General features: G+C 41.6%; 1 protein-coding gene across 1 annotated transcript in view; it reads left to right on the top strand.

Annotated features, from left to right (window-relative positions):
• The window catches only part of LOC311012116 (neural-cadherin), a gene marked incomplete at its 5' end in the record, with an annotated part of 428,889 nt that overhangs the window by 307,671 nt on the left and 94,064 nt on the right, over positions 1-27,154 (top strand). Inside the window, 2 exons of the mRNA XM_084007453.1 lie at positions 21-235; positions 24,120-24,247. Of these exons, the coding sequence (XP_083863579.1) occupies positions 21-235; positions 24,120-24,247 (343 nt within the window). The remainder of the gene's footprint in view (positions 1-20; positions 236-24,119; positions 24,248-27,154) is intronic.

Genomic DNA, 27,154 nt, shown 5'->3' with positions numbered 1-27,154 from the left:
GATTCCTCTTCTCCCCAAAGGTGCCAATGCCCAACTCAATTCGAGGGGCCTGAGTGCCAGCAGAACAAGCACAGTTTCCATGGCAACGGGTATGCCTGGTTTCCTCCCATGATGCCTTGTTTTGAGAGCCATGTGTCGCTGGAGTTCATCACGGATGTGGTTGATGGACTGCTGCTGTACAGTGGTCCCTTAGCACAGCTGCAGACCTGGGACCAGGAGGACTTCATGGCCATAGGTAGGAGACGGCTCACACCTGATAAAATATCCCAACATGAAATGATTTACTACTGAGATAAGAAAGAGGTAATTTCTTTAACTTTGTATTTAATCTGTTTAAAGTTTCTGGACCAGCATGTTAATGTCCTTAGTGTGGGGGCAGGGGGAGTTAGGAGAGAAGCCACCATAATCATTTCATCCAGTAAGTCATTGATGGACAGAATCAGTACCAACTGTACAAAATAAACATGACGTGTCTGTTATATTCATTGATGATTTATCAGACCACCTTCCGATTCTGGCTGCTTACCAAATCTTACTTTAAATCAATCCTAACCATACACAAATCAAGCCATAAAACATAAAGCCTATAAATGTTGGCTAAATAAAGACTTGAAAAGTTACATCTCTAGAAAATACAAACTATGTTAAGACTATCAAACCAATCACTCTCCCGTATATCAATCAATATTCTGAATACAGAAATAAACATAATTTTAAGCTGAGAAACTAAAAAAGACAACACCATCGGCAAACGTTTTATATATTTAGACATTTGTATGACAGTACATGGAATATCATTAATTCAATTAAAATAAGCCCTTCTCTGAAGTTTTATGTTTATAATACCATCATAGAGAATTCATGTGAGAGTTCTTTTTTTCCCGAATATAGTCTATTTATCACATAACTTCATGTTAATTTTCTTCTGAAAGTGAGCAACAAATGTGTGACTATTATATCATTTTTGAAATTAACAGATCCCGGAAATGATGATCTTAAAATCAAGTTACTAAAACAGTGCCTAATTATAAGATAACAAGGTACGACTATCAGCAACGATTTCTTGAAAACATTCTACCTTCTTGGCCTTGGACCAATTAGCTGACAGAACAACCACTTTAGACAGCAAAGAATTGGCTGTCATAGTATGAGATCATAATAGCATATTAAATAAGCTTGAAGCTCATGGTATTATTGGTATGGAACTTAATTTGTTTAAAAGCTACTTGCTCAGCAAGAAACAATGTCTAATTTGAAATGGAACTAACTCATCATATCGCTAAATAAAGTGTGGTTTGCCACAAGGTTCCGTACTAGAGGTGGGAGAAATAATTGATTCTATGATGCGATACGATTCTGCATAAAAAAAATAGATAATATTTTAATAATATAATAAATTATTAATACAGACTGCCTGACTTCTGGAATTACTACATCTAGGAACACTTTAGATTTCATGAAGTCGAAGATAAAAAACAACTAGACGAGATGTGATACTCTGCGATTAAATATGTGGGCAAAGCCCCAATATGAGAAACGTTTCCAACGTTAACAGGAAAAAAACCCAAGTTTTATTGTTTGGGATTTGCGTCTTTACTCCTTTGTGGAAAATGACAACTTTAATTTTCTCCTGCACACCCTGGAACAATGTCCTGGTGATTTATCCTAGATATGAATATAACACTTTAGAGTGATACCAAAGCTAAAGTAACGGAGTCACTGAGAAATGTGAGTCGAGTGGCTATAACCTGCAATTTGTGGACATCCGTTCCAACAGATTCCAGACTATATAATCACTGGAAGCTACAGTCGCATGTGACCCAAACAAGAGCTGTGTACCAGAGCCACAACTAAATCACAACTAAAGATTTGACGTTGGTAACTGATGACACCATTTTTAAAGGGGCAGTTCATTGTGTGATTTACTTGTTACAGAATTTTAGAAATAAAAGGGTTTTAATTCACTTGATTGTTTGTATTAATGGGTCAAAATTAACATTGTGAGGCATCGAGAATTGTTTAATAATCGATTTGTGACCCTGTTATTTCTTATATCCATCAATCAACATCACTCGCTGCAGTGTTTGTAATGTGAAATGAAAATCTGAAGTCAACACGTCCAAAACACAGAATACAAAGGATCTAAAAGCTGAAGAGTTAACCATTTATCAGTCTGAAAGCAGCCATAGCTACTGTTAGCACAGCAGCCGTAGCTAACATTAACAAGCCTGTAGCCAGCATCGAAACAAAATAACTTACATTTACATTTAGGGCATTTAGCAGACATTTTTGTCCAACGCTACTTACAATAAGTAGAAGAAAGGAAGAAACCACAACATATACCGATACATACACTGATAAAGTAAGAGTGATAAAGTAGAAAGAAGTGTTAGGTCCTCATCTGAGTAAAGCAGTAGCTGTTCAGCAAGGTACCATAAGTACAACAGTGCTATGATCAAAGTGCTATAGTAAAGAACAAGTGCTCGTGACATGCTATGCAGAGTCGATGTGAAGTCTGAACAGGTGAGTCTTGAGCCTTTTTCGGAAGATGGCAAGTGACTCTGCTGTCCTGCCATTGGTCGTGAGTTCGTTTCACCACTGAGGCGCTAGAACAGAGAAGAGTCGGGACTTTGCTGAGCGACATTTGTTTGATTTCAGCGATGGTGGTACCAGCCGGCCAGCTGAAGTGGAGGAGCGAAGTGCTTGTGTCGGGGCATGTGGTTTGACCAGTGTTTGGAGGTAGATGGGTGTCATTCCATTGATGAAGGCCAGTGCCATTGTAGATTGATTGAAGACAAGGCGTGCTGCAGCGTTCTGGATACGGTGCAATGGTTTAGTAGCCGAGGCCGGGAGTCCAGCCAGGAGAGAGTTGCAACTTAACCCCTATTACTCAGCAAAGGTCTAAGTGAATCATTGCAAACTCAACGTGTTTCCGTGATTAATTGGCTCATTTGATATGATGTTGTTGGAGATAAGTGGGGTGTTTACTGTGATAACAGTCTTCATTGGCTTAGCATTTTTGCTAGCATTAGCCAAAAAATCCTGGCGCCTGAAACTCCTCACTAACATACTTAGTCACTACAACACTGTGTGACATGTATTAATGTCTGACACCCTAGTATGAAACCAGTATTCATAAATTTCAGACTATCGGTGCTGACGCAGCGGTTCTGCTAATGCCACAATAACAAAACCGGAAGGAAATCACATGCTTCATCCACATCAAAAACGGAAAACCCAGTTCAGGTTTAATACCTTGTGTCTTTAACTTGCCAGGATATGAGGATAAGGCAGTGCCAGTCACTCTTTCACATTTGCATGCGCACACGCGCACACACACACTCACTCAATTTTGATCTTGTTAAAGATGGCACCCCAAGCATTTTGATTACTAATACTTTAATTAATATCAAACAAAACTGTTTTTATACAAACAATAATGTAAAGAAAAGAAAATATATGAAGTGGACAGTAATTCACACGCTGCTCTATATCTTATTTACTGTTTAATTAGAAAGATCTAGAAATGTGTGTAAACTCAGTTCTGGCAGGTTTACATCTCTAGCTCTTCAGGGATTTCTTTTGTTGCTGTTGCAATATTGTTAAAGTTTGAAGACAATAAAGCTTGTTAAATTAAAGGTGGCAGGGGGAATTATAGACAGACTGAAACAGAGAACAAAATGTCTTGTACATCTTGGTATATTTACTGTTTTAATCTGAGAGACTCACGCCTCCTTGTCTCTTCCCTTGCATTGGTTCTCACTCATGGGAGAGATGGTATCGTTCCATCACTGCCAAAGTAATATGTGTGGGAGGTGAGGTCCACCTAGAGAGTCGGACATGGTGTGTGGTGTGTGTGTGTGTGTGTGTGTGTGTGTGTGTGTGTGTGTGTGTTGTAAGCAAGTTTGCAGTTCAAATCCTGAATTATTTCTTTAGCTTTTGATGGCGTGCATCTAAAAGCAAACCAGCGTGTGTTATTGGATCCTAAAGAGTTAATGTGTTTGTGAAGGTAAGGCTGATTTGTCACTGTGCAGACCGTAATTAGAGTCAGCCTGTACATATTTAGAGCTCTAATTAAGTTGTTTCAGGGTTCACCTATTGCAAGTAAAAATAGCCAAGAGTAAGTCTAGACTGTGCTGGAGCTTAATATAAATGCATTCAAATATGTAAGTCTATCAATGCACGAATAGTTAATAGTAAGAAAAATGTTAATATAGAGTAAAAACCTAAAAGTGCAAAGTAACAGCAAAAACAAAAATAAAAGGAAAAAAAGGAGAAGAAGCAAGCCAGATTTCAATTTTGACTTTCGAGCGATTGCAAACTCTGTTTTATGCGACACGGCAGGGGCGTGGTTTGGGTTGAACCGGATCCCAGGAGGGGGGGCAGTCCAGGGAGACATACGATTAAACTCCTCATAATGTAATTCTATAATTGTGTATTATATGCTTGATCACACACAATCTCGCCCTTATGGTAAAAGTTGTCTCCTAGCATCACATTACATAATGTCATTCTATGTGATAACTATATCATAGCAAATTAAACATTTCTCTATACAAGACATTCTGAAATACTCTTCTGTTTTGTGAGTCACAATGAGTACGGGTCAGAGTTCACAGGCCCCCCCCTGTGCTTGTCATAGAGAGGCTCTGTATAGCAGATAATGGTGAAGGTTGCTATGTGGAAAAGAGAGTTAATCAAACCCCAGTAGCTTTAAAGTCTCTTGAGATGAATGTGTAGGTCATCCTCCTTCTCGTTCTTAGCAAAAGCGGGGCATCACGAGGGAGCCTAATTGTTCATTGCTCAAGTCCAGAGGACGTGAACCCTGGTCAGAAGGGGGTGAGAGTCGTCAGCAGATCTGTTTAGTTCCCACCCCTGGGTGGTCCGATGACACTGCCCATCCGATGACCCAGGTCCCACCCAGAGAGGAGCGAGAAGTCCCTGTTGAGTTCCTTCTTGTGGGGTTTCATGACTTTGTTTTGCAAAGTTTTCTCCAAAGAGGAGGGGGAAAACTCTCCCCAAGCACAACTCTTAATCATGAGTTGATTATTTTCATTTTTGATATTTTCAAAACTGATATGTTCCTACACTACCATAACTTGTTTTTAAACACAGATTAAGATATAAGCTAAAAGTTGACAATCTTTAGAGCTCCTCCTTAATGTCCCATGGGAGGCTTTCAAGGTAGCTCATGTCCTTTTCAGGGTAGGTGAGATGCTCTGTTATGTCACAAAACATGGCAAAATCCCACAACCAGTTTGGATTTACAAGTTTGGTCAGTGGTTTTCCTTTACTTTGCAAGAAAAAGGTAAATTAATTCCTGCATCTCAATAATTGCTTGATGACAGTGCTTCTTCTCAGCCATCTTACTTCTGTATGGTAAGACATTTCTTCCCAATTGATTTCACCATTTGAGTGACTGTGGTCATTAAGGCCCCTACACACCGCCCAGACGTCCAACTGCCTTCCGACCACTCTCCGCCCACTTTGTTGCCTCTCGTCTGACCCGTTCGGCAGAAAAGTTGCGTTGTACACACCGCTTCGACGTGCTTCCGACACCACAGCAGCGTGTACGTTCTGCGCTTGCGCGAGATGCAATAAGCCTCCTTAACAGCGGGTGGCGCTAGTCTCGTGCCAGTACTCCAAAACAGGAAAACAGGAAATGACGGAACGGAGTGCAGATAAAAACAATGCACACACGTCTTGGTTCAGTATTCGTTCGACTCGAGAAGACCTTTGTGGACTAAATACTTGGCATTTCTGTAAAGATGACTCTGGCTAGGGTGACACTCGCATTGTGTGCTCTCGGGCTCATTATTTTACGAAGACGTCGTCTCAGTAGGGAACGAGTAACGGAGTTTACCATCGTCACTTCCGCCCCGCCCACACACCGCCATTGGATACTCTGATTCGCTAGCACACCGCCAATCAGAGTATCCAATGGCTCAGACGTCCAACAGCCCACCTCCTCAGACTTCGCATGCTCAGTCTGATCAGACAACGTCCGCGCGGCTCCGAAAGCTTCCGACGCAGCTGTACACACCAAACATATGTGTTCCCGACCTCGTCCGAGCCTCTCCAAACGCTTCAGACGTCCAACGGTTGGGCCGGTGTGTTCCTGCCTTTAGGTTATCGAGTCCAATAATTTTGCCAAACAGAGCTTCTGGGTGGAAAATGTAATTGTACACTGTTGGTGGATTGTGGCGGGCTGCACGTTCGTGTAGTGGGTAGCACTGTCGCCTCACAGCAAGAGGGTCCCGGGTTCCATTCCCAGGTTGGCCCCGGGGTTCCTTCTGTGTGGAGTTTGCATGTTCTCCATGTGTGGGCGTGGGTTCTCTCCGGGTTCTCCAGCTTACTCCCACAGTCCAAAGACATGCAGGATGGGGATAGATTAATTGATGCCTCTAAATTGCCCGTAGGTGTGAATGTGAGCGTGATTGGTTGTTTGTCTCTATATGTTGGCCCTGCGATAGACTGGCGTCCTGTCCAGGGTGTACCCCGCCTTCGCCCATGTCAGCTGGGATTGGCTCCAGCCCCCCGCGACCCTGAATACAGGATAAGCGGTAGACAATGGATTGATGGATGGTGGATTGTGGCAGTTACGATTGTTGCATTTTGTCTTTCACCAGGCCAACCAAGCATGCGCTCTGAACATTCATATCCCTCAACAGAAGCTGTTAGCAGTGATAAAGCGAGCCAAGTCATGACAGCCATGACATTCAAACAGACGCTGTGAATGGGCACTGCACAATTTTGATTTATTTCTTTTTAATTTACAAACTTTCCATTTAGTGATATGTACCATGTCAACACATTATAATCTAAAAACAATAATACAAACACATTTCCAGACAAGGCCTCTATACAAAACATAATTCAGTTGTTGTCTCTTTTAAATATGTTGGGGGGTTCTTACAACCATTTCGAGATACTAATTGGTGAACACCCAGTTTTAATAAACAAGAACAATCCCTCATGAAACAAACACTTCCCAAACAACAACCACTTCCTAAACAACTAATGATAATTATTTTATGGTTCTTTAGTCAAGGTCAGGCAAGTTTTGGTGGTCTTTTGCTCTGTTTTCTGTTCTGTTGACTGTTAATTATTATCTACCCACACAACACAACAAAGGACTTATTTGCTTTGACACCTAATGCACAAAACCATCTGTACAATTATTCTTAATTCACAGTTTGGGATGAACCTCCATGATATCTGATATGAACAACACTGAATGACTAATATCCGATCTTTAATAAAAAAGGATAATGTAATGTAACAGTCCTATATCACTTACTGTATACCTACAGATTCTACAAAGTACAGTTTAGCTATGAGAGAGAGAGAGAGAGAGAGAGAGAGAGAGAGAGAGAGGCAGAAGTGAGGGAAGTACTGAGTATACTGTACACTATAAGTTCAAGTGAGACACATTTGAAAAAGGTAACAACTAAAAACAACAACAACAACAAAAAAGCTTGCATGCCTGTTTTTTAGACAAAGAGTGAGCCTCAGTCATCAGTGTTAGCACAACATTAAGTTGGTGATGCGTAATTACATGAAGAATCAGACAAAATGTCACTACCAAACGAAATGTATAGTGAAGTGAATTCTGACGGTCTCGTCCTGACATGAATTTATTATTTATTTAAGTACAAGAGCTGTGCTGGATAATATAATGTGAGGGGAGGACAGGCTGCACCTGTGGCATGACTTCAAGTTGAATGTGTCGTTTGAAAAGGGTATAACAATTATCATTTTTTTCAGGATAGAGAGGGATTCAGAGAGAAATACTGAATTATGGATTTGACGGAGCAGAAGAAACTATTGTACAACCTGAACTGCTTTTTGATTCATGAATGCCAAGAGGCACAGTTCCGCTAATATACCTCCACTACTTTAATTTTGTCCCAATTGTTATATGCGTTTTTATGTGTGCAAGAGTTTGTTCACCTTGTTATTAAGCATTGATAATGGATATTGATCATTCAGCCTGACCATATTCCCCACTGCGTCACACACACATTTCCACACAAATATCTTCAGCTTCTTATTGAGATGCTGGTTTGCTTTTCCAAAGCAGCCCACTCATCCGCCCTTTATCCTGCCGCAAGGCAGCTGTACCAAGCCAACCCTGCTGTGTAGACCAGAGGAGGTGTAAGCCACTCACTCACACACACACACACACACACACACACACACACACACACACTGGGAACATAGCTGCGCAGTACAACCCATCTGCCGCCGTTGGGGTTGAAGAGATTACATGGTTATAACATAGTGGTGTGGTGTAGTGTGTGTGTGTGTGTGTGTGTGTGTGTGTATTGGACATAATACCCATACCTAACTGAGCTCTTGTGTTCTCTTTAAGATCAGAACATTGGATGTCCCCTTCAATTAATTTACTTTCTCCAGAATGGAAATATTGTTAATTCCCATATGAACTTTGTCAACCTTGACAATAACATACTATCCTGCTTCACTCAAAACCATTTTGTTCACCCAGACTGCTCCCTGTTGCTGCCTAACTCCATCCAATGAAATCCTGGAAATGGCAACTTAGTGCAGTGCCCAAGAAAATGGCCTCACTGTACACACCCTGGCATAGACAGATGACACACAGCAACACAAACATGTTGTCAACACTGCTCAATACTACATGGGTTCATCCACTCCAGTTCGGCTTACCCCAGTCCCCATTCAATGTTCTCTCCTCTGATGCCCACTACCTCAACATATGTCTTGTCCTCCCTCGGTCCTCCCCTGGTTCAATTAATACCTCTCCGACCACCACCAGTTCTTCATCAATAAATACAACTCTAACACATCCCCAGTCTCTTAACACATACCTCAAGGTCAGTTGCTTGGTCTCCACCTCCTCATCCTCTACATGCTTCCCCTGGGTCATATCATAGGCCAGCATGGCCTCTATTTCCACGGCCATGCCTCCTCTCACCTAGTCTAAGCACTGAACCTGGGGGACATACCCTTCTCCATTGCTGACCTCTGGAACCATCTCCCAACATTCACGCTAACCCTCCTCTTACAAAACTACACTCAAAACCCACTTATTTAAATCAGATTTTAATAGCATTATAACGATTGATGATGGTAATAACAATCCTCATCATCATCATCATCATCATCATCACCACCTGTATGGTCTTAAGATTCCATAAAGGCATTGTGAGATTAGGAAAGCTATCTTAGTTAACAGTTCAGGGTGAGTTTGTTTCAACCTCAGCTCTTGTTACACATTTTCATGCATGGAGCTCATTCAAATTCCTGGCACAAAAGTGCAGCAGTTCAAAGAACAATATTGAGTTTCATTGATCAATACTTTATGGATGCATTATTTATGAGTGTGGAGTAACCTTTAGGTGATCATGAACTGCAACCTATGACAAACAACTAAAGATGTACCAGCCAAACTGATTTTCTATTGTGTACAAAACCCTTCTGATATTTATGAGACTTTTTAGGAACTTTGTCAGCTTTTGTGAATCATTTATTGTGATTGCTTTATATGGAGTCTGCTGTAAAACATTATTAGGGAATGCAAATATGCACCCAACCCTTACAGCAAACTGTATTTGCATACTCATTTGTCTGGTAATTATCATTAGCATGGCTGGAAACAATTATCAACTACTAGCGCTTTAGAATAGCTAATAGGCATTTACAGCTTATAACAACACAAGCACACAGGCTGCTTCCCTACCACAAAGCACACCCAGTGATATTGACGACATGAGCGGGTGTCACTCTTTAGTGAGAGGGGTTTTTTGTTTGTTTGTTTGTGTCTCCATAAAAGCCTGGCTGCAGAGATGGAAGGGCATAACAGAGAACCCCTCTAGTTGCATGTGGCTTATGTCCAGCTTGCGCCAAGATGGTATTTACTTAAGGAAAATGTAATACAAATCACTTTATCTGGGTATTCAGTATTTATGGCTCGAAAGTTCCCAGTGATCACTGCCTCTGGCTTCCATTTTGACTTTAGATTAGAGTGTGACCCTGCCCTAGCTGCCCCACGACCTGTCTCAAAGACTACAGGTCCACTACCACCTGTCACCAGTTCATTGGGTGAAACTTCCCAGTGATGATCTAATCGGTAATATACTTACACAGGAGGTATATATATATATATATATATATATATATATATATATATATACACTATATAAAAGTATTCACTCACCCATCCAAATTATTGAAATCTGGTGTTCCAATTACTTCCATGGCCACAGGTGTATAAAAGCAAGCACCTAGGCATGCAGACTGTTTCTACAAACATTTGTGAAAGAATGGGTCGCTCTCAGGGGCTCAGTGAATTCCAGCGTGGTACTGTGATAGGATGCCACCTGTGCAACAAGTCCAGTCATGAAATTTCCTCACTCCTAAATATTCCTCAGTCAACTGTCAGTGGGATTTAACAAAGTGGAAGCAATTGGGAACGACAGCAACTCAGCCAAGAAGTGGTAGGCCACGTAAAATGAAGGAGCGGGGTCAGCGGATGCTGAGGCACATAGTGCTCAGAGGGCACCAACTTTCTGCAGAGTCAATCGCTACAGACCTCCAAACTTCATGTGGCCTTCAGATTAACGCAAGAACAGTGTGTACAGAGCTTCATGGAATAGGTTTCATTGCCAAGCAGCTGCATCCAAGCCATACATCAGCAAGTGCAATGCAAAGCATCAGATGCAGTGGTGTAAAGCCGCCACTGGACTCTAGAGCAGTGGTTCTCTGGAGTGACGAATCACGCTTCTCTATCTGGCAATCTGATGGACGAGTCTGGGTTTGGCGGTTGCCAGGAGAACGGTACTTGTCTGACTGCATTGTGCCACGTGTAAAGTATGGTGGAGGGGGGATTATGGTGTGGGGTTGTTTTTCAGGAGCTGGGCTTGGCCCCTTAGTTCCAGTGAAAGGAACTCAACATTCTAAACACAATTCCATGCTCCCAACTTTGTGGAACAGTTTGGGGATGGCCCCTTCCTGTTCCAACATGACTGTGCACCAGTGCACAAAGCAAGGTCCATAAAGACATGGATGAGAGAGGTGTGGATGAACTTGACTGGCCTGGCCAGAGTCCTGACCTCAACCCGATAGAATACCTTTGGGATGAATTAGTGTGGAGACTGACAGCCAGGCCTTACCGTCCAACATCAGTCTGTGACCTCAAAAATATGCTTCTGGAAGAATGGTCAAAAATTCCCATAAACACACTCGTAGACCTTGTGGAAAGCCTTCCCGGAACAGTTGAAGCTGTTATAGCTGCAAAGGGTGGACTAATGTCATATTAAACCCTATGGATTAAGAATGGGATGTCACTTAAGTTCATATAAGTCAAGGTAGGTGAGCGAATACTTTTGCAATATAGTGTATATTTATATTAATTACTGTTTAGAGTCAAGAATGCCACCCTCCAGTCATGTTAGATTTATAATTGTTGACTGCTTTGCAAAAATACTTTCATTGATACTTCCTAGTGGTAATTACAAGTGGAAGGGGGTTACTTTGGTGGAGTGAGCTGATTCACAGTTCTGGAGCCAGGACAATATCTCTTGGCCAGTGCAGTGCTTTTCGGGAGTCTTCTTTTCACCGTAAGGTTACCAGGCAACCAGGAGACTCCAGGAAATCATTGTGCCATACCAAAATATTGTCCAGCTCATAGCTCCCTGTAAAATTGTGTATTTTAGGCTTTCGTTTTTGCATCGATGAAACAAATGAGATATGATGTGTTCATGTGTGGGTTTTATTGCAGATAGGTGTATTTTGATACCTTCAGACAGCGTTCAAGGTAGCTGTTTCACGCTGCTTCCAATCCTTCATATTTATATTCTAAAATGAATCTGTCGTGCATTCTAGGTGTAGGCTAAATGTTCTTCATGAAAATGTTTAAATTTTGTTAAAATTGTTGGTATAAGGAGGACAATGTAGAATTGTGGGAGCGAGCAAGGACAGATATGACAGGCAATTAGTTCCAGGACAGAATCACCTCCACACATCATGATAATATAGCATGCACCTGCACCGTAACCATTTAGCTACCAAAGAGCTCCATATTAATTAATTTGGAATACACTAAATATATATACATTATTAGACAATTTCTCCAAGATAAATGCAGTTTTATCAATGCTCCTCCAACTGGCTCACTTAGCACCATGGCTGCCTGATCAGATCAGTGATGCCACACGTTGACCTAAGCTGTATTAGTAAGATTGATTGTCAGGGTAATGATTTTGCGTCCAGCCAGATCAACAATAAATGACAGACATGGCTGGAAGTTTGGACTTGTATTGAGGTGCTTGATCAAACACACACAATACAACCCTCTCTCTCACACACACACATATGCATGCAATGATTACCAGCCAGAGGCCAGCACTTGTCCAATCAATAGACAAATTAACAAGACAAATTAAATTTGTGTAATCACAACACCCTTGCAGAATTTAAAATAAAAGTTTGCCGCTGGGGTCTGATAGGAATCGTTGGATGTGTGTCTTCTCGCATTGTCTACCCTTGAAACAAAAGGAACATATTCTCAGCACTTTATATAGTTGGATATAAGTGGGAAAAAAGGATCTAGCAGGCCACAGCACTCACAGATTCACTTTGGCATTACGTTCAATTTCCGCAGAGCAGTGCCCCCCAGCTTAACACTGCAACTGCTTTCAAATAGGATCTGCTGCTGGATGCAGAGATCCAATATGTGTCGGCTGTGGGACTGGCTCGCTAGCTGACAGATCGTTTATTCAAGACGCTTTCTGCTCTGCACTTGCTGCATCGCCTGCTGATTTGTACACAGGATGACTTTTGTAGGCGTTAGTGTATATGTGACCGCTTGTGTGTTTGAATGGTGGGGGCCTGATGGGTGGGTGTATGTGTGTTGCAGTGTGATTTGTCATGCTGCTTATGCCGTCCATATGCTCTCAGTTTGGCTCCTGTGAATCCTTGGGCAGTCCGAAGAAGAGGACATTCCTCAAATTTAAGAGTCCCCAACTCCGTGGGAGTCCAGGATCCTCTTCCACACAAGGCATACAATTTTAGACTCAGACCTAGACAAAGCTTACACTCCTACACTTGGAAGAGGTTCTCTCTCTCTCTCTCTCTCTCTCTCTCTCTCTCTCTCTCTCTCTCTCTCTCTCTCTCTCTCTCTCTCTCTCCCGTATCTTTTATGTCTTAGAGTAAGAGATACTGAATTATGTATAAGTAGCAGAAAAGAAGCCTGGTAGTGCGGATGTGCCCTTTAAGAGCAAAGTCTTGTCCTAACCTGAAAACACCCAGAGCAATTAAAAGGCGTGCCTGCCCCTATGAAGATGTTCCCATCCAGTCTGCCATCTCACTGCACTCCTAGCTAGACTTTCGACCCAGCTGTAGTTTTCTTTCATCAGTTTCTGTTTGAATGTGAAGCTCTTTAACTGAGCTTACTTACAGTTATTACAACATCATATTATTATTACTAAGACATAGGGACGATTACCTGCATGTTTTTTATGTTGCTATGGCTGTAGGATTTATAATACTTTTCAGCTGGGTAGGCTATATATTTGCAAATGAAACTCAGTCTGGAAATCTCTGCATCTATCAAACTAAATAGCATGTAATCTCTGTCTTTTTGTCTGTGTGTTCTTCGCATATCTCAAGAATCGCTCATCTGATCTACTTCACACTTGGCTGGTGTATTGCTGTGAACCCAAGAGAGTGCAGTAATGGATTTGGTTCAATTTGGAATTTTTAATATTGATAGATTCAATATTAATAACATTTAAATAAACAAGCAAACAGCACAATATATAGCAGCGAGGGTGGAGCTTCTAAGCTCTGTAGACTTGTTGAAAACCAACGTTTTTGACCATGAGTAGCCATGACTTGGGTGTGTGACATTATGACATGGCAGGTGTATTGGTAGGAACCCAAGGAAGTGCAGTGTTAAGTGTGAAGTTGTTTGTAAGAGTGGTTCTCGAGAAAGTTGCAGCGACACCACAGGCCAAGGAGTCAGCCTACTCTGAACTCTCTGAAATCAGATTTCCATTCATTTCTTGTTTGGCATTTGAGTTTTGCTGTTGTTTGTTGTGCCTCATAATTTATAGTAATATAAATGATAATGTTGTTCATTAGTGCTCACTTTAATTTTAATATTTTCTGGTCCTCCTAACACGTCTTAATGTTCTTCCCCATTTATTCATAATAAGGAAAGAGATGCATATTTTATTGCAATATGTATCCAGGAGCCAGTAAAGTTCTGTAAATCATATTTATATTCCTGAATGGCACAAATTAAATGAGAAATGTGTTCCCTTGGGGCTGCACGGTGGTGTAGTGGGTAGCACTGTCGCCTCACAGTGAGAGGGTCCCGGGTTCGATTCTTCTGTGTGGAGTTTGCATGTTCTCCCTGTGTTAGTGTGGGTTCTCAACAGGTTCTCCCACAGTCCAAAGACATGCAGGATAAGGATAGGTTCATTGATTACTCTAAATTGGGCGCAGGTGTGAATGTGAGTCTGAATGGTTGTCCGTCTCTTCATGGTGTCCTGTCCAGGGTGTACTCTTCCTTTGCCCATTGTCAGCTGGGATCAACTCCAACTTCTCACTTGATTTATTATCTCAGTAAGTATTGTCAACGTGAGTTTATGGTCTCAATCTCTAGTTTCAAGTCTTCTTCAATACAGCATGATGTTCAATTAGTAAATCATGGTCCATTTAGACCATAAATCAGGGTATGCTTTAGGGACATGCCAACATTTTGACCAGGGAGAAATTATGTTACAGTTGTTATAGCAAAATGAATTATGAGTATTATATCAAATTTACATCAATGACAATTTAAAATGCAAATAATGTATACAATGCTGCAATATATACTACAATATATGTAGAGAATATAAGTAAATAATACAAATTAGGAATATGGAATGATGACTACAAAAATACTTGCCTCAAACATACAATATACGGTATAACCACAATGTAAATAAGTGAATAAAAAAAAGCTTAGCATTTGCTATGCTAATACTACCTGGCCCCGCCTAGCCTCACTCCTCCACAGCTCCACCCTTTCTTCTAAATATGGTCACTTCTGTTTAAAAAAAATTTAGATGGTGACTGCAAAAAATAATAAACTTGAGGCTTCTAAACAGTAGTCCACAAAGCAATGGGTGACAATGGCTATACGTCCACTTACATACAGTTGCATCATACAATCTTTGTTACATAACTGTTAAGATTTGAACAACAATGTAGTCCCAAAAGTAGAAACTGACTTCGGAGTGACAGCAGGAAGTGGTTTATTGTAAAGAGATTCTGAGATCACTGAGGGTCTGTCCGGAGGGTTCTGAGATGGTGGCGGCAGGGAGAAGTCCGAGTCAGTGGAGTGTAGACGATCCATTCCGCTAAATTGGTGCTACTGCTCATTGTGACACTGAATCAAACTTATTCTTATCTTTTACTACAACGCCGTTTTAGGGCCACTGTAGGAAAAAAGAGGGGGGCAAATATGCAAGTTTATAAACTCCATTAATGTCAAGTGTTGCGTTGTTGTCAGAGTTGCTCTCCTCTCTTTTCTTACACATGGCTGGTCAACACTGCACAGTTCAGATTGATGCATCCCCAGTGATGGCAGACCATGGACTTTCTTCCAGAACTTATACTTAGCAGAAACAAATGTTAAAACAAAAAAAGATTTTCCTGGCTCAGAGGCCTGGGAGTTAAATCAAGTTTTGACCACTTTACAAAAAGGTAAATTCATTGTTGATTATGGTTTTAGCAAGCTCTGTCATTTTAATTATGACAGACATGATCTCTTTTACTTTCAGTACCACATAAAAATCTGATTTATTGCTGTCAGGCCTAGACTAAAAGGAGGACTCAGATGCAGTATTAAAGCAGAAATCAACAGGCTTTTATTCTGAAATTGCTGGCTCAGACAGAGTGCAAACAAATAAGGCTATGAAACCTTAACTTGACTGGTTCAGAACACTGAGGAGGAAAAACAAAAGAAAAAAAGAAAACAAAACCACACCAACAGTGGGAACTCAACGAGTATCGGAGAATAAGAAACTAAACCTGACTAATCTCAATCCTAACTACACAACAGAAAACGCTCTCAAGGAGGTAGACAAAAAAACTAAACCTGACTAATCTCAATCCTAACTAAACAACAGAAAACGCTCTAAAGGAGATAGACATGGCTATAGAACACTGAATAACAGGAAATACAAAAACAACACAAAATCGCTCCCAGGTGGAGGAAATGAAACGGCTAAACTAAAAGCCGTGAGCAGAGCTACACTATGAAAAAGTTTACAACAAAAAATCACTCTTCTAGAGGCACAACAAAAAACAGAAACAAAAACCAGTGACAATTAAACAGGGCAGATACTTAACAGGACAAGGCTATGACGAAGGGCTTAGGTGAACGACAGACGAAACACTTTGGCACAGGACAAGGGGAGACGCGGACTTAAGTACACAGAAGGGTAATGGGAAACAGGTGGAAACAATCAGGGATCAGGGAAGACGTCAGACTGGAGACACATGAGGAAGGGCAAGTGACCTGGAACGAGAGGAGAGTTAGGATTTCAAAATAAAACAGGAAATACATGAGACAAAAACACCCAAGACAAGACAGACCTCACCGCTGTGTGACAATTGCAGATTTTTGTAATAATAAAAAAACACATTTAACCTGACAATTGCCTGTTTAGCTCATTAAAAAGTCATAAAAAGAATAATCAAAGAAAACACTTGATTTGTCCTCCTTTGATAAGGTTAGAGGACTGCAGCATATCAACAACTCAGAATCTTTCTTCCTTTGCTTCCACCATCTGTTTTCTATTTGTCCTCTCTTTGGTCCATCATCGCATACTTCTCTACTCATCACTTTCTGTTTCTCCCTTTTGTCTTGTCTGCATTGTTCATTTCTCATTTATTTACCTCACAGTCATCATCCCACTTGTCATCTGTCATCTCGCAACTTGGCCTTCATCCCAGCTTTGTGCTCTATTGCAATCATTCATAATCATTCCTTACTCCCCCCCCCCCCCCCCCCCCTCTCTCTCTCTCTCTTGCTATGTCACTTCTCCCTTCCTCTGAGACCTCTGAAGTCATTCTTCATCTTGTCATGTCATGCCAATATTGACAAAAAAGCTCCTGAGCCGTGTCAGAAGATTGGTTGGTCAATTTACCTGGTTTAATAATTTAACTGGTGTTGGGTATGTGTGAATGTGTGCATGCCTTTTGCCTCCACCTAGCACACACGTGTCCATGCACTTACACATTTACCTCTGTGGAAAGATGTTTTTAGTCAGACTAATGCAGGTTTCCTTTGTGGCTCTGAATGTACTGCCAGCTTGGATATATCAGGCTGCACCAGTATGGGCATGAGATGGTTGGTTGAGATACTGTTAGCATAAACTGGGGTTAAAGAAAGAGGTACATATTGAATTTTCTCTGTTGGTTTTGGTCAATTGTGTGGCCCTGGCCAATATATTAAAATTAATTGGACCATTCCTGAAGTGCAGCAGCAACTCATCTTGCAGCTGGAGCTGGCAAAATCAACTAGCAGGTCATTGTAGAAAAGTTGAGAGGAAAAAGGAGGCCAACAACAAACTTTCAAGCCACTTACTGTGGCATGAAAAATGACATTGCCAGGGCTTTGGCACTTTTTTTTTTTTTTACTTATATGAGAGGCAGCATAATGAAGAATGGGGCCCTCATCACAGAAGCACATCCTTGCCTTGACACGGCAATTAGAGAAGAGCAATATCTCGTGTACTCAACAACACCTTATTTCTTCGAGCTCAAGGTGAAGATTCACAACATGAAATTATTTGAAAATGTCATGATACATTATTGTACACAAACTTAATCCCCCTTTGCCTTTGGGCCAAAATCCCCAAAATTTCATTCATCACAGACTTTGTGAACATCTGGGTTTTCCTTCTTCACAATTCAGGGAAACTAAGTCTTGCACTTTTGTGGCAACATAGTTATACGTGTATAAACTATATAATCAGGAATTAAACTACACAATACTAGTCTTCTCCCATTCTAACCATTGCCCCTACTGAAAAATTGTATAAACAAGAATAAATAAGATAATAGATGCAAAGCAAAAACATAGAAAATTAACCAATCAACTTAAATCAGCACTTGTACAGTATGCAAGTCTTTGTGTATAGATAGAAAGAACCCTGCAGTTGGATGCTTGATCAGTTAACTTAACAACAAAAAATAGAAGGAAACGCAGTCAAAGTTGACCCAAATGGATTGCTCTCATGTGCAGCACAAAATTGGTCTACAGCGTGTCATGTACATGCACTCATGACTTCAGTTAAGGAAGAACTGGGTGTTCCATATTGTCTAGGCTTCAACCTCTAGGAGCTTTGGGTTCATCACCACATGCATGCACAGAAAACATGAAGATTTTGATTTCATGCCATGAAAAATGTCCGTACTTGGAACATATGAGTTTTATCTGCTGACTCTGGTTTTCAATACTTGAACTTGAACGCAACATAATGCATATCGATGTAACAGAAAAGGTAGCTGTTTAGCATACGAGCCAGTCACTGATTATTCTTAACAGCATGCTTGAAAATCCATCTATCTATTGTCTACCGCTTATCCTGTATTCAGGGTCGCGGGGGGGCTGGAACCGTTCCCAGCTGTCATTGGGTACACCCTTGACAGGATGTCAGTCTATCACAGGGCTGACATGTAGAGACAGACAGGTGACCAGTCTATTGCAGGGCTGACATGTAGAGACAGACAGGCCCCCATCCTGCATGTCTTTGGACTGTGGGAGGAAGCTGGAGAACCCTGAGAGAACCCACGCTTACACGGGGAGAACATGCAACCTCCACACAGAAGGAACCCAAACCCAAACCGGGAATCCGCATGCTGGAGAAAGATTAACAATACAATAAGTGTCTGATTAAATTAGATGTTTCGAAATGTTTTGAAGGTTGTCCCTTCATTGCTTATTTTGGACATGCAGTTGAAACAAATTGTGAGCTGTACATCCCCTAAGCTCACCGACACATGTGGCTGTGATGTAAATGCCTGTGCCGTTGTGTGCTGACGTAAAACGCTCATACACAGCTGAACTTTGAAATGTGAGACTGATAGGCCAGTCAACCATCATAGCCAATCAGAAGAAAACTGGACAGTTTTGCTTGACAGTCAAATCACGCATGCATCTCCACGTATAACACGTGTGCAACACCATTTTAATAAAACATATGAAGCAGTCTAGTAGTGTCCATCAATTTACCAGCTGCAGGATCAGCTACTCCAGTCTGCAAAATCTGCCTCAGTGCTGTCCACTCTGAGCTCGCGCTTACACATTTTTAGCTTGCCAGCCTAATAGGGGAGCTGCAGTGATAAGGGGAGGCATTCACTGCACTTTGTGGTGAAGGTGGTGAGGACGGCAGCTGGCCGACCATCTCTGCCAACATCTGCACCTGCAACTTCCCAGGCACCCAGGATGAGGACCATTGTGATAGGCACAAGTCCGCTGGCATAGCTCCCTCCATAGTCAGTTCTCTTCCAGGCTCTCAATACTTCCCGTTGACAGCACTTGAGGTCGATGATGAGGAATACATGCTTTCTCTCACCAACCATGGCTCAGATCTTTCCTTTCCACATTTCCGCTGATTCCTCACCTTTTGGTGGAGCTTCTGGAAGAGACTCGATCAGGGATTTCTAGTGGTATCAGAATCCACGGCCACGGTGCAGTTGCTGGCGAGGAAACCTGGGCACATATGGTACTTAATTGATCCTATTCTTCTGGTGCAGCTGTGTGAAGAGAGTATAACAACACCCCACTTTTTACTCCACTCAGGTGTTATAAAGCTCTATGAACTGTGGGGCCCTCTGGCTCCACCTACACCAGCTGAGGAAATGCTGATTTAAATTGAGAGCAGAACTATGGTTGCCTGGCTGTTATAATGCACTAAATATGAACATTGGTGCATGTGGATGAACCCAATACACAGCTCTTAGTGCACTAAATCTGTAATCTGAATATACAATAAACAAGGTACTGTCATCTGCAGCACCTTTAAAAAACAGACCATGAAACAATGCTTTGAAGACATGTTCTTGTTGAACAATTTGTTTTCTTTTTTCTGTGCTTGAGTCATGTGTGGGGTCTTGTTGGGGAAAAGCTGAAGAAAGTTTTGTTTTGTGGTGTGCAAATGATAATGGCTGGATCAAAAATGACCATAACAATATGTACCTTGGTGGTGTAAAGCTTTCATTGAAACAATGTTTTAACTTTCTAATGTCAGGGTCACTTTAGAACGCCATTCAATTTCAAGTTTAATTAGTATCACGTAGGGGGCTTTCTCTGCTGTTAAACAAATGGCATAAAAATTTTACCCTTGAGACACGATGGTTTAAAAATGCATGCCAATACATGTGACAGAACAGTGGTTTCACAAAGCCACAATGAAAAGCAATATATCAGTCGAAAGCATTTTTTAATTATTTGAAAGCAGCACAATGTAAAAATGTCACTTACTTTGAAAATGTTAATGAAAGAATGACACGAGGCAGGAGGTAAAAGAGAGATGGGAGATGAAAGAGTGCAGATAGACAGACTGACATTGGGAGAAACAGCAAGTGGAATGACTAAAGCTCAGCTGAAGTCAGCCACGCAGCGGGGTGAACAACAATATGAAGGGAATTTGATTCTTGTCAGTTTCTTTTGTCTTTCAACTTCTACTCGACTCAAGCTTGAAGAAAAATGTCATAGTGCAGAAGTTAGCAGAATTTACACTGGAATTTTGTCTCAGTGTTATTTATAATTCTAGTGTATACTTAATTGCTTCAGTTTTCAGGAGTTAACCAGGAAAGTGCCAACTGGGAGTCCTCAAAAATGAACACACACATACACTGGCTGTGTGGGAGTGTAGCTTCTGGGTGGCAGCGGGGAATATTAGGAACAATTAATTATTTGACCCGAACTGTGATGTCCTATTATTTAAAATTGAATCAAATATACACCACAGTTATGTAAAAAAACAACAACAAAAAACAACAACTAATATGTATACATCACTGTAGTCAGTTGCATTATTTCCATCCACATTTCCTGAATTGAATGCACCACTCTTGTGTTCAGGACCCAAATGCAGCACACAGTAAAACCAATAAAGTCAGTAATGAAGAAGACGTTGAGTCCAAGCAACAAACCAGCAGGGAGCTGCAGTAGGGAAATCGAGGCCAGGCAGGAAATCCAAAAACCAACGGGATATAAAGAAGCGCTCCTGAGGGGTATTCCATCAAACTCACTAAGCGCAAAGCCGGGCTAATTTCGATAAGCCTCGCTACCTTTAGCGAGAGTTGCGTTCCATCAACGTGACTTAAGGCACTCTCCGCTAAGTAACCATGGGAATTTATCCGACCAAACTAGCCTGCTCCGGGGCAGGCTAACCATCAGGCTTACTTTAGCGGGGGTTTCAGAGATGTCCGTCTGTCGGAAACAACTGTACCAGCAGAAGGTTCCGCCAAGCCTAGTCTACACTATCCTCACGTTAGAGAAATCGTAGTCAGTGTTATATTAGAACATGTTACTCTTAACGGTACTTCCGTATTAAATCGCTCGGCAATTCTTGCCCAAGCAGCCTCGTGATTTTTATTTATCACTACAGTATTCCCTTTTTTGGTTATGATGGGTTTATACTCCTCATACAGTTCCATCAATAATTTTTGCTCTGGTCTTTTCTGCCATTTTCTCGATGATTCGACATTCCTGGTTCTGGTCTGGCTTCATATCCCGTGAACGTGCGTAACACACGACAACGTTAGCCTGGCTTGAATAAGCCTCAACAAGGCGCGGCTGAAATGCGTTAATGGAATGGGTTTAGCCGCAAGTGGAAGTTGGCGTTAGTTCTAACCAGGCTTAACCAGGTAAGCGCCGCTTTAATTAGCGAGTTTGGTGGAATACCCCTCTGGGCATCAGCAACAGGCAAGATGCCCAGGTGGTCAAGGACAGAAGGCTAAGGTGAATTAACTGGTTTCAGGTATGGCGGGGTAGTCAGAGATATGCAGGATTGGCAATGGGAAATCAGCCTGGGAAAGAGTGCTGGAGAGTCTTGCAAAGAAGAACAATCTGGCAGTGAGTGTGTGTGCGTGTGTGTGTGTGTGTGTGTGTGTGTGTGTGAGAAGCAGGAGTCTGACTTGATTAGAGAGTCAGAGCGGAGTTGCTTTGAGGTGGGAGTGGCTGGCAGGTAGAGTGGAGCTAATGTAAAAGTACTGAGACAGCGGACCAGGAATGCAGTACTGTGACAAATGTACCTGGCTTCGGGTTTTCCATAAGTTTACCTTCCGTCCTCACTACCACAGGAAGTATGGATTGTGGACTCATAAACAGGTTGAGAAGTCCTTAATGTAATGGTCAGCTGCATGATAATCATGTTTGCAAAGAGATGTGGGCAATGATAGGAAGAAAATTGTTACTACAATTAGTTTTTCTCTTCATAAAAATAGAGCCAGTAGACAATTTGAAAACTATGTCGAAACAAGTGGTTTACTAGAAATAGAGCAGACCCTATACACTATGTCGAAACCAGTGGTTGACTAAAAATAGAGCAGAACCTTTATTTTATTTATGTTTTTTCATCCAGAAACTGACATTTAAGCCAATTTCACACTGGACAAAAAACACTTACACCCACTAACAAATGTTTTTTTTATCTTTAGTGGGAGAAGTTACAATCAACATGAATTCCTGGGACAAATGACTCTGCAGTAGTCAGGGATATATATCAGCAACAGCTCTGTTTAATTTCCGCCCCTTTTTTGGCAGGATTTGCATTGAAGTGAATATAGTAAATAATATGAACGGGGATTTTACTATTATTTTATCGTTTGAATGTGTAAAAACATACATTCAATATGCTCTCCTCAAAGCTACCTGACTCCAGTCAGACAACAGTAATTTTAGCTAATTGACGAAACACATTCAAACTCAACAGAAACAAAATAAACCTCTCAAAAAAGAGAGACAGAATAAGTAACAGACATACAAAATAAAAAAGTGTGACCACAAAACTGATTGATTAAAGTTATTGTGTGACTGGAGAATCTTCTATACTATTTGGTACTGGGTAATTTTGGTTTATACCTTAGAGGCTTTGAGTAGCGATAGCCAGACCTAGTTCTGATCGTCTCTAAATACAAGCTACTGTTGCATGAAGTGTGGGGTCACTGTGTTAGTGTTAGTGTTCAGTGTTACGTATCAAGATGATGGATTGCCACTGCTGGCTGGTAGACATTCATTCCCATAATTCCCTTACATATGGTGCCACTTCATTAACTTTTAATTTCTCAATTGAGTAAGTCGGAAAATAGAATGTAATTACTTTTGTCTGATGTTTGTTGACTTCCATGTGATCAAGACATCACTGCAAGACCTGTGCAATAATCCCCATTAAAGCTAATATGGAGCGATAATATCTGGCAATTGATATACCACACTGCCTGTGTGCACTCTGTAATATGACATTTAAGCCATTACTTAATTCAGTCACAATGGTTGTCAATGCTGATGTTTTCACTTTCATCCATTCATCGTCTACCGCGTATCCTGTATTCAGGGTCGCGGGGGGGGGGGGGGGGGGCTGGAGCCGATCGCAGCTGTCATTGGGTGAAGTAGGGTTAAAGTAGGGTTGAAGTAGGGTACCTGGACAGGTAACCAGTCTATCACAGGGCCGACATGTAGAGACAGACAGGTAACCAGTCTATCACAGGGCTGACATGTAGAGACCGACAGGTAACCAGTCTATCACAGGGCTGACATGTAGGGACAGACAGGTCCCCATCCTGCATGTCTTTGGACTGTGGGAGGAAGGTGGAGAACCCGGAGAGAACCCACGCTAATACAGGGGAACACGCAAACTCCACACAGAAGGAACCCGAACCCAGGACCCTCTCGCTGTGAGGCGACAGTGCTACCCACTACACCACCATGCAGCACGTTTTCACCTTAATACCAGCATCAAATAAAGATTTTCACCACCTTCAAACCAAACTATTGATAGTGGCTATTTCTAAAGCTGATGATTTCTACGTAACCTCACCAATTCTTTCTCTCTCTCTCTCTCTAGAGCTAATAGATGGGACCCCCACCTTGAAAATCAACCATGGCTCAGGCACAGTGGTGCTACAGTTGCCAGGCAACGTGAATGTGGCAGACAGGCGGTGGCATCGGCTGGATGTCCACAGCAACAGCAAGGTTGGACCTTTCACTTATTTAACGCAAACCACCATTTATTTAGTTATTTAGCAAATAAGCTCCAAGTTCACACTGAGCTATATCAGCAAGTGACAAAACAGCTTTTTTTTCTTTCACACACTCAGTTTCATCACAAAAATCACAAAATGTCACGACTGGTTAATATGCAGGGAGCAGGTGAGTAGATTGGGTGATTGCCTGCAGCTGTGCAGAGTGGCAGACAGGAACTTCGTGTCCACAGCTGGAAGGACACTGGGAGGCCACACCCTGGTGATTAACAGACAGACAGGGGAGAACAGACACACACACAAAGAAGAGAAAAACACCAGACACAAGTGGGAGAGCGAAAGCAGACTGCCAAATTCTAACATTATGTGCAGTTTAATTTTTCATTTTCACACCCATATTAGTGGGAAGATCTGCTCATGATTATCTATAGCTGCCATTGAAACTATGTAAATAGCCTACTTCTTTATATTATTATTTGATTTAGAGACCAGAGACTGGACGGCAGGGAAAAGAGTTTATTTGAACAGGTAATAATTCTGTCTGGATGAAGTGGCCAGACGGGCAGGTTGGCTAGTAGGCAGGTAAGGTGACGAGCAGGCAGGCAGAAATCCGAGCGAAGGGGCGCTGGAGGTTTCCTGGAGGGTGAACCAAAGGACAGGCGTTAGCGAAGAAACAAAGGCACCAAGAAGAACGTCAACTCTTGTGAAAGCAATCGATACGGCGCGCATAACATCACCATAGGGACGGAATAATCTGGCGCCGAAGTGGTGGAGAGACCAGGTTTATGTAGGCTGGTAGTTGATGAGCTGATGGGGAGCAGGTGCACCACTCTGCTGCAGCCGCCGACACGCCCACCAGACACACCCCGAGGAGGAGCCGGTGAGGGAGAGGAAGGAGGGGTTAAAACAGAGGAAAAACACAACACAGAACAAAAGAACCCGGCTGTCCCGGCCGAACTGTGACAGCATTAGCCCAAATATCACTTTTAAAGGAGGACACTCATCCTGAATGTGTTTGAGAATGAGGCAAAAAAAAAGGCTAATAAGCCACTAACACAATATATGGTACTGAACTGTACGTGCGATCAATTTCCACTTACTGAACATCCACCCACACCTATGGCCTCAGTTTGACATCAACTCATGCAGCCTGCACATACTCAAGACAGAATCTGGTTTTGGCAGCTACATTTTTAATGGGAAATGGTGTGTTGCATGCAACATCTATGCTTCTTGAATACAGTCTTGTTCCAACAAGATGTATTGTTAAAATTAAGTCCAGTATGAATGAGACTGGAGCCCAAAGAAAGACAGCTCAACTTTGCTCAATTGAAAGTAGAACTGAAATGAAAAAATACATTTTAAACCTTTTATATCACATCCACATCCATAGTGGGCTCCCATTCAACAAATATGCCAAAAGAAATACAGGAAATTGACTTCTTCAAATTCAAAATCAATTGCTTTTATTTTTCTTCCTAAATAACCAATATAACATACGCTTATGTGCACAGCGCTAGAGAAGGTTGTGAGCTAATCTTTTCAGCGAATAACACAAATTCCTGTCAACGGTATGTCCCACCATGCCTGTCCTGTTTGACTCATAAGTACCTGAACATATGGAAGGTAGAGATCGGAAATGCTGTTTCAGCTCGACTTTAAGTGATGCAGATTTCATCTGCTGCTTTTAAAAAAAATTGTATGTGGTTCCTGTGGCTGTAGCAGTATCTTTGGTGTCCTACAGAAAATGGAAAAATGAAACATGACTCCCCTGCTTTGTAAGTGGCACTCTCCACTGGGAAAAAAGAAAGGGGCAGTGTGACTTTTTCTGTCCAGGAGGAGCCAACATACTATATTATTTGGTTACTATTTAAATTGTTACTATGCACAGATGGTGAGTTTGGTTTGAAGAGACTATCTATTGCAGACCTGCCCAAAGGTTTTGGTTTGAGCTTTAGTGAACGAGACAGTGAAATTTTGTGAAATTGTACTTATATCACTTATATCACAGTGATGTCATATTATTTAGCAATTCTCAGAGCACATTTGTTGTTTTAAAACACATTTAAACTCTTGTACCCCATGTATAGAAAGTAGTTTTGCCATGTGTTATGCACAATTGTAAGATAATCTTAGTTGATATGGTCAGTTAGACCAAAAATAAATGTTGACAGTTTAATTAAATCTGAAAACCAGTGGGCTTCATATGGACAAGGGCGTTCTGAGATGCTGAGCTCCCCAACCTTGTTTGTTTGATCAAAGTCAAAAGTGTTTCATTGTCATTTGTTCAGAAAACGCACATACATAGAAATTATTTTTGAACTGGCAGGCAAACAATACGTAAAAATATACATCATAAAATACATAATAAAAATGGCACAAGAACATAATATAGAATATACATATTGAATATAGTAGCAATGAGGACAATTGACAATGAGGAATATAAATATTGAATATTATAAGTGGAATGTGTGCCGATGAATATATACATTAATTAAGGTAATTACATTAAATTTACAAGAAGTGTTAATGTGATCAATATGATCAACAGGGTTAGTGTTGCTGATTGAAAGCCTGATGGCCTGGGGGTAAAAACGGTTTGTGAGTCTGGTAGTGCGTGCCTGTGTGCATGCCTGTATGCTTTGGTAACATCTACCAGACGGCAGCAGTGTGAACAGTCTATGGCCTGGGTGGCTGTGGTCTTTTGTGATTGTCGTGCTTTTTTAAGGCAATGAGTGGTAGATACCTTTCACGGAGGGGAGCTGGCAGCCGATGATGCGCTACGCTGTCTTCACCAACCTCTGGAGGGCTTTGCGATCAGCAGCGGAGCAGCTGCTGAACCAGGCAGTGATGCTTTCAATGGTGCACCTGTATACCAGCCAGCTGCGGGAAATGA

The sequence above is a fragment of the Eutrigla gurnardus genome (assembly GCF_963514095.1).
Source record: "Eutrigla gurnardus genome assembly, chromosome: 1".
NCBI lineage: Eukaryota > Metazoa > Chordata > Actinopteri > Perciformes > Triglidae > Eutrigla > Eutrigla gurnardus.
The sequence above is the reverse complement of the archived record's forward strand: the minus strand, read 5'-3'. Positions and strand labels throughout refer to the sequence as shown.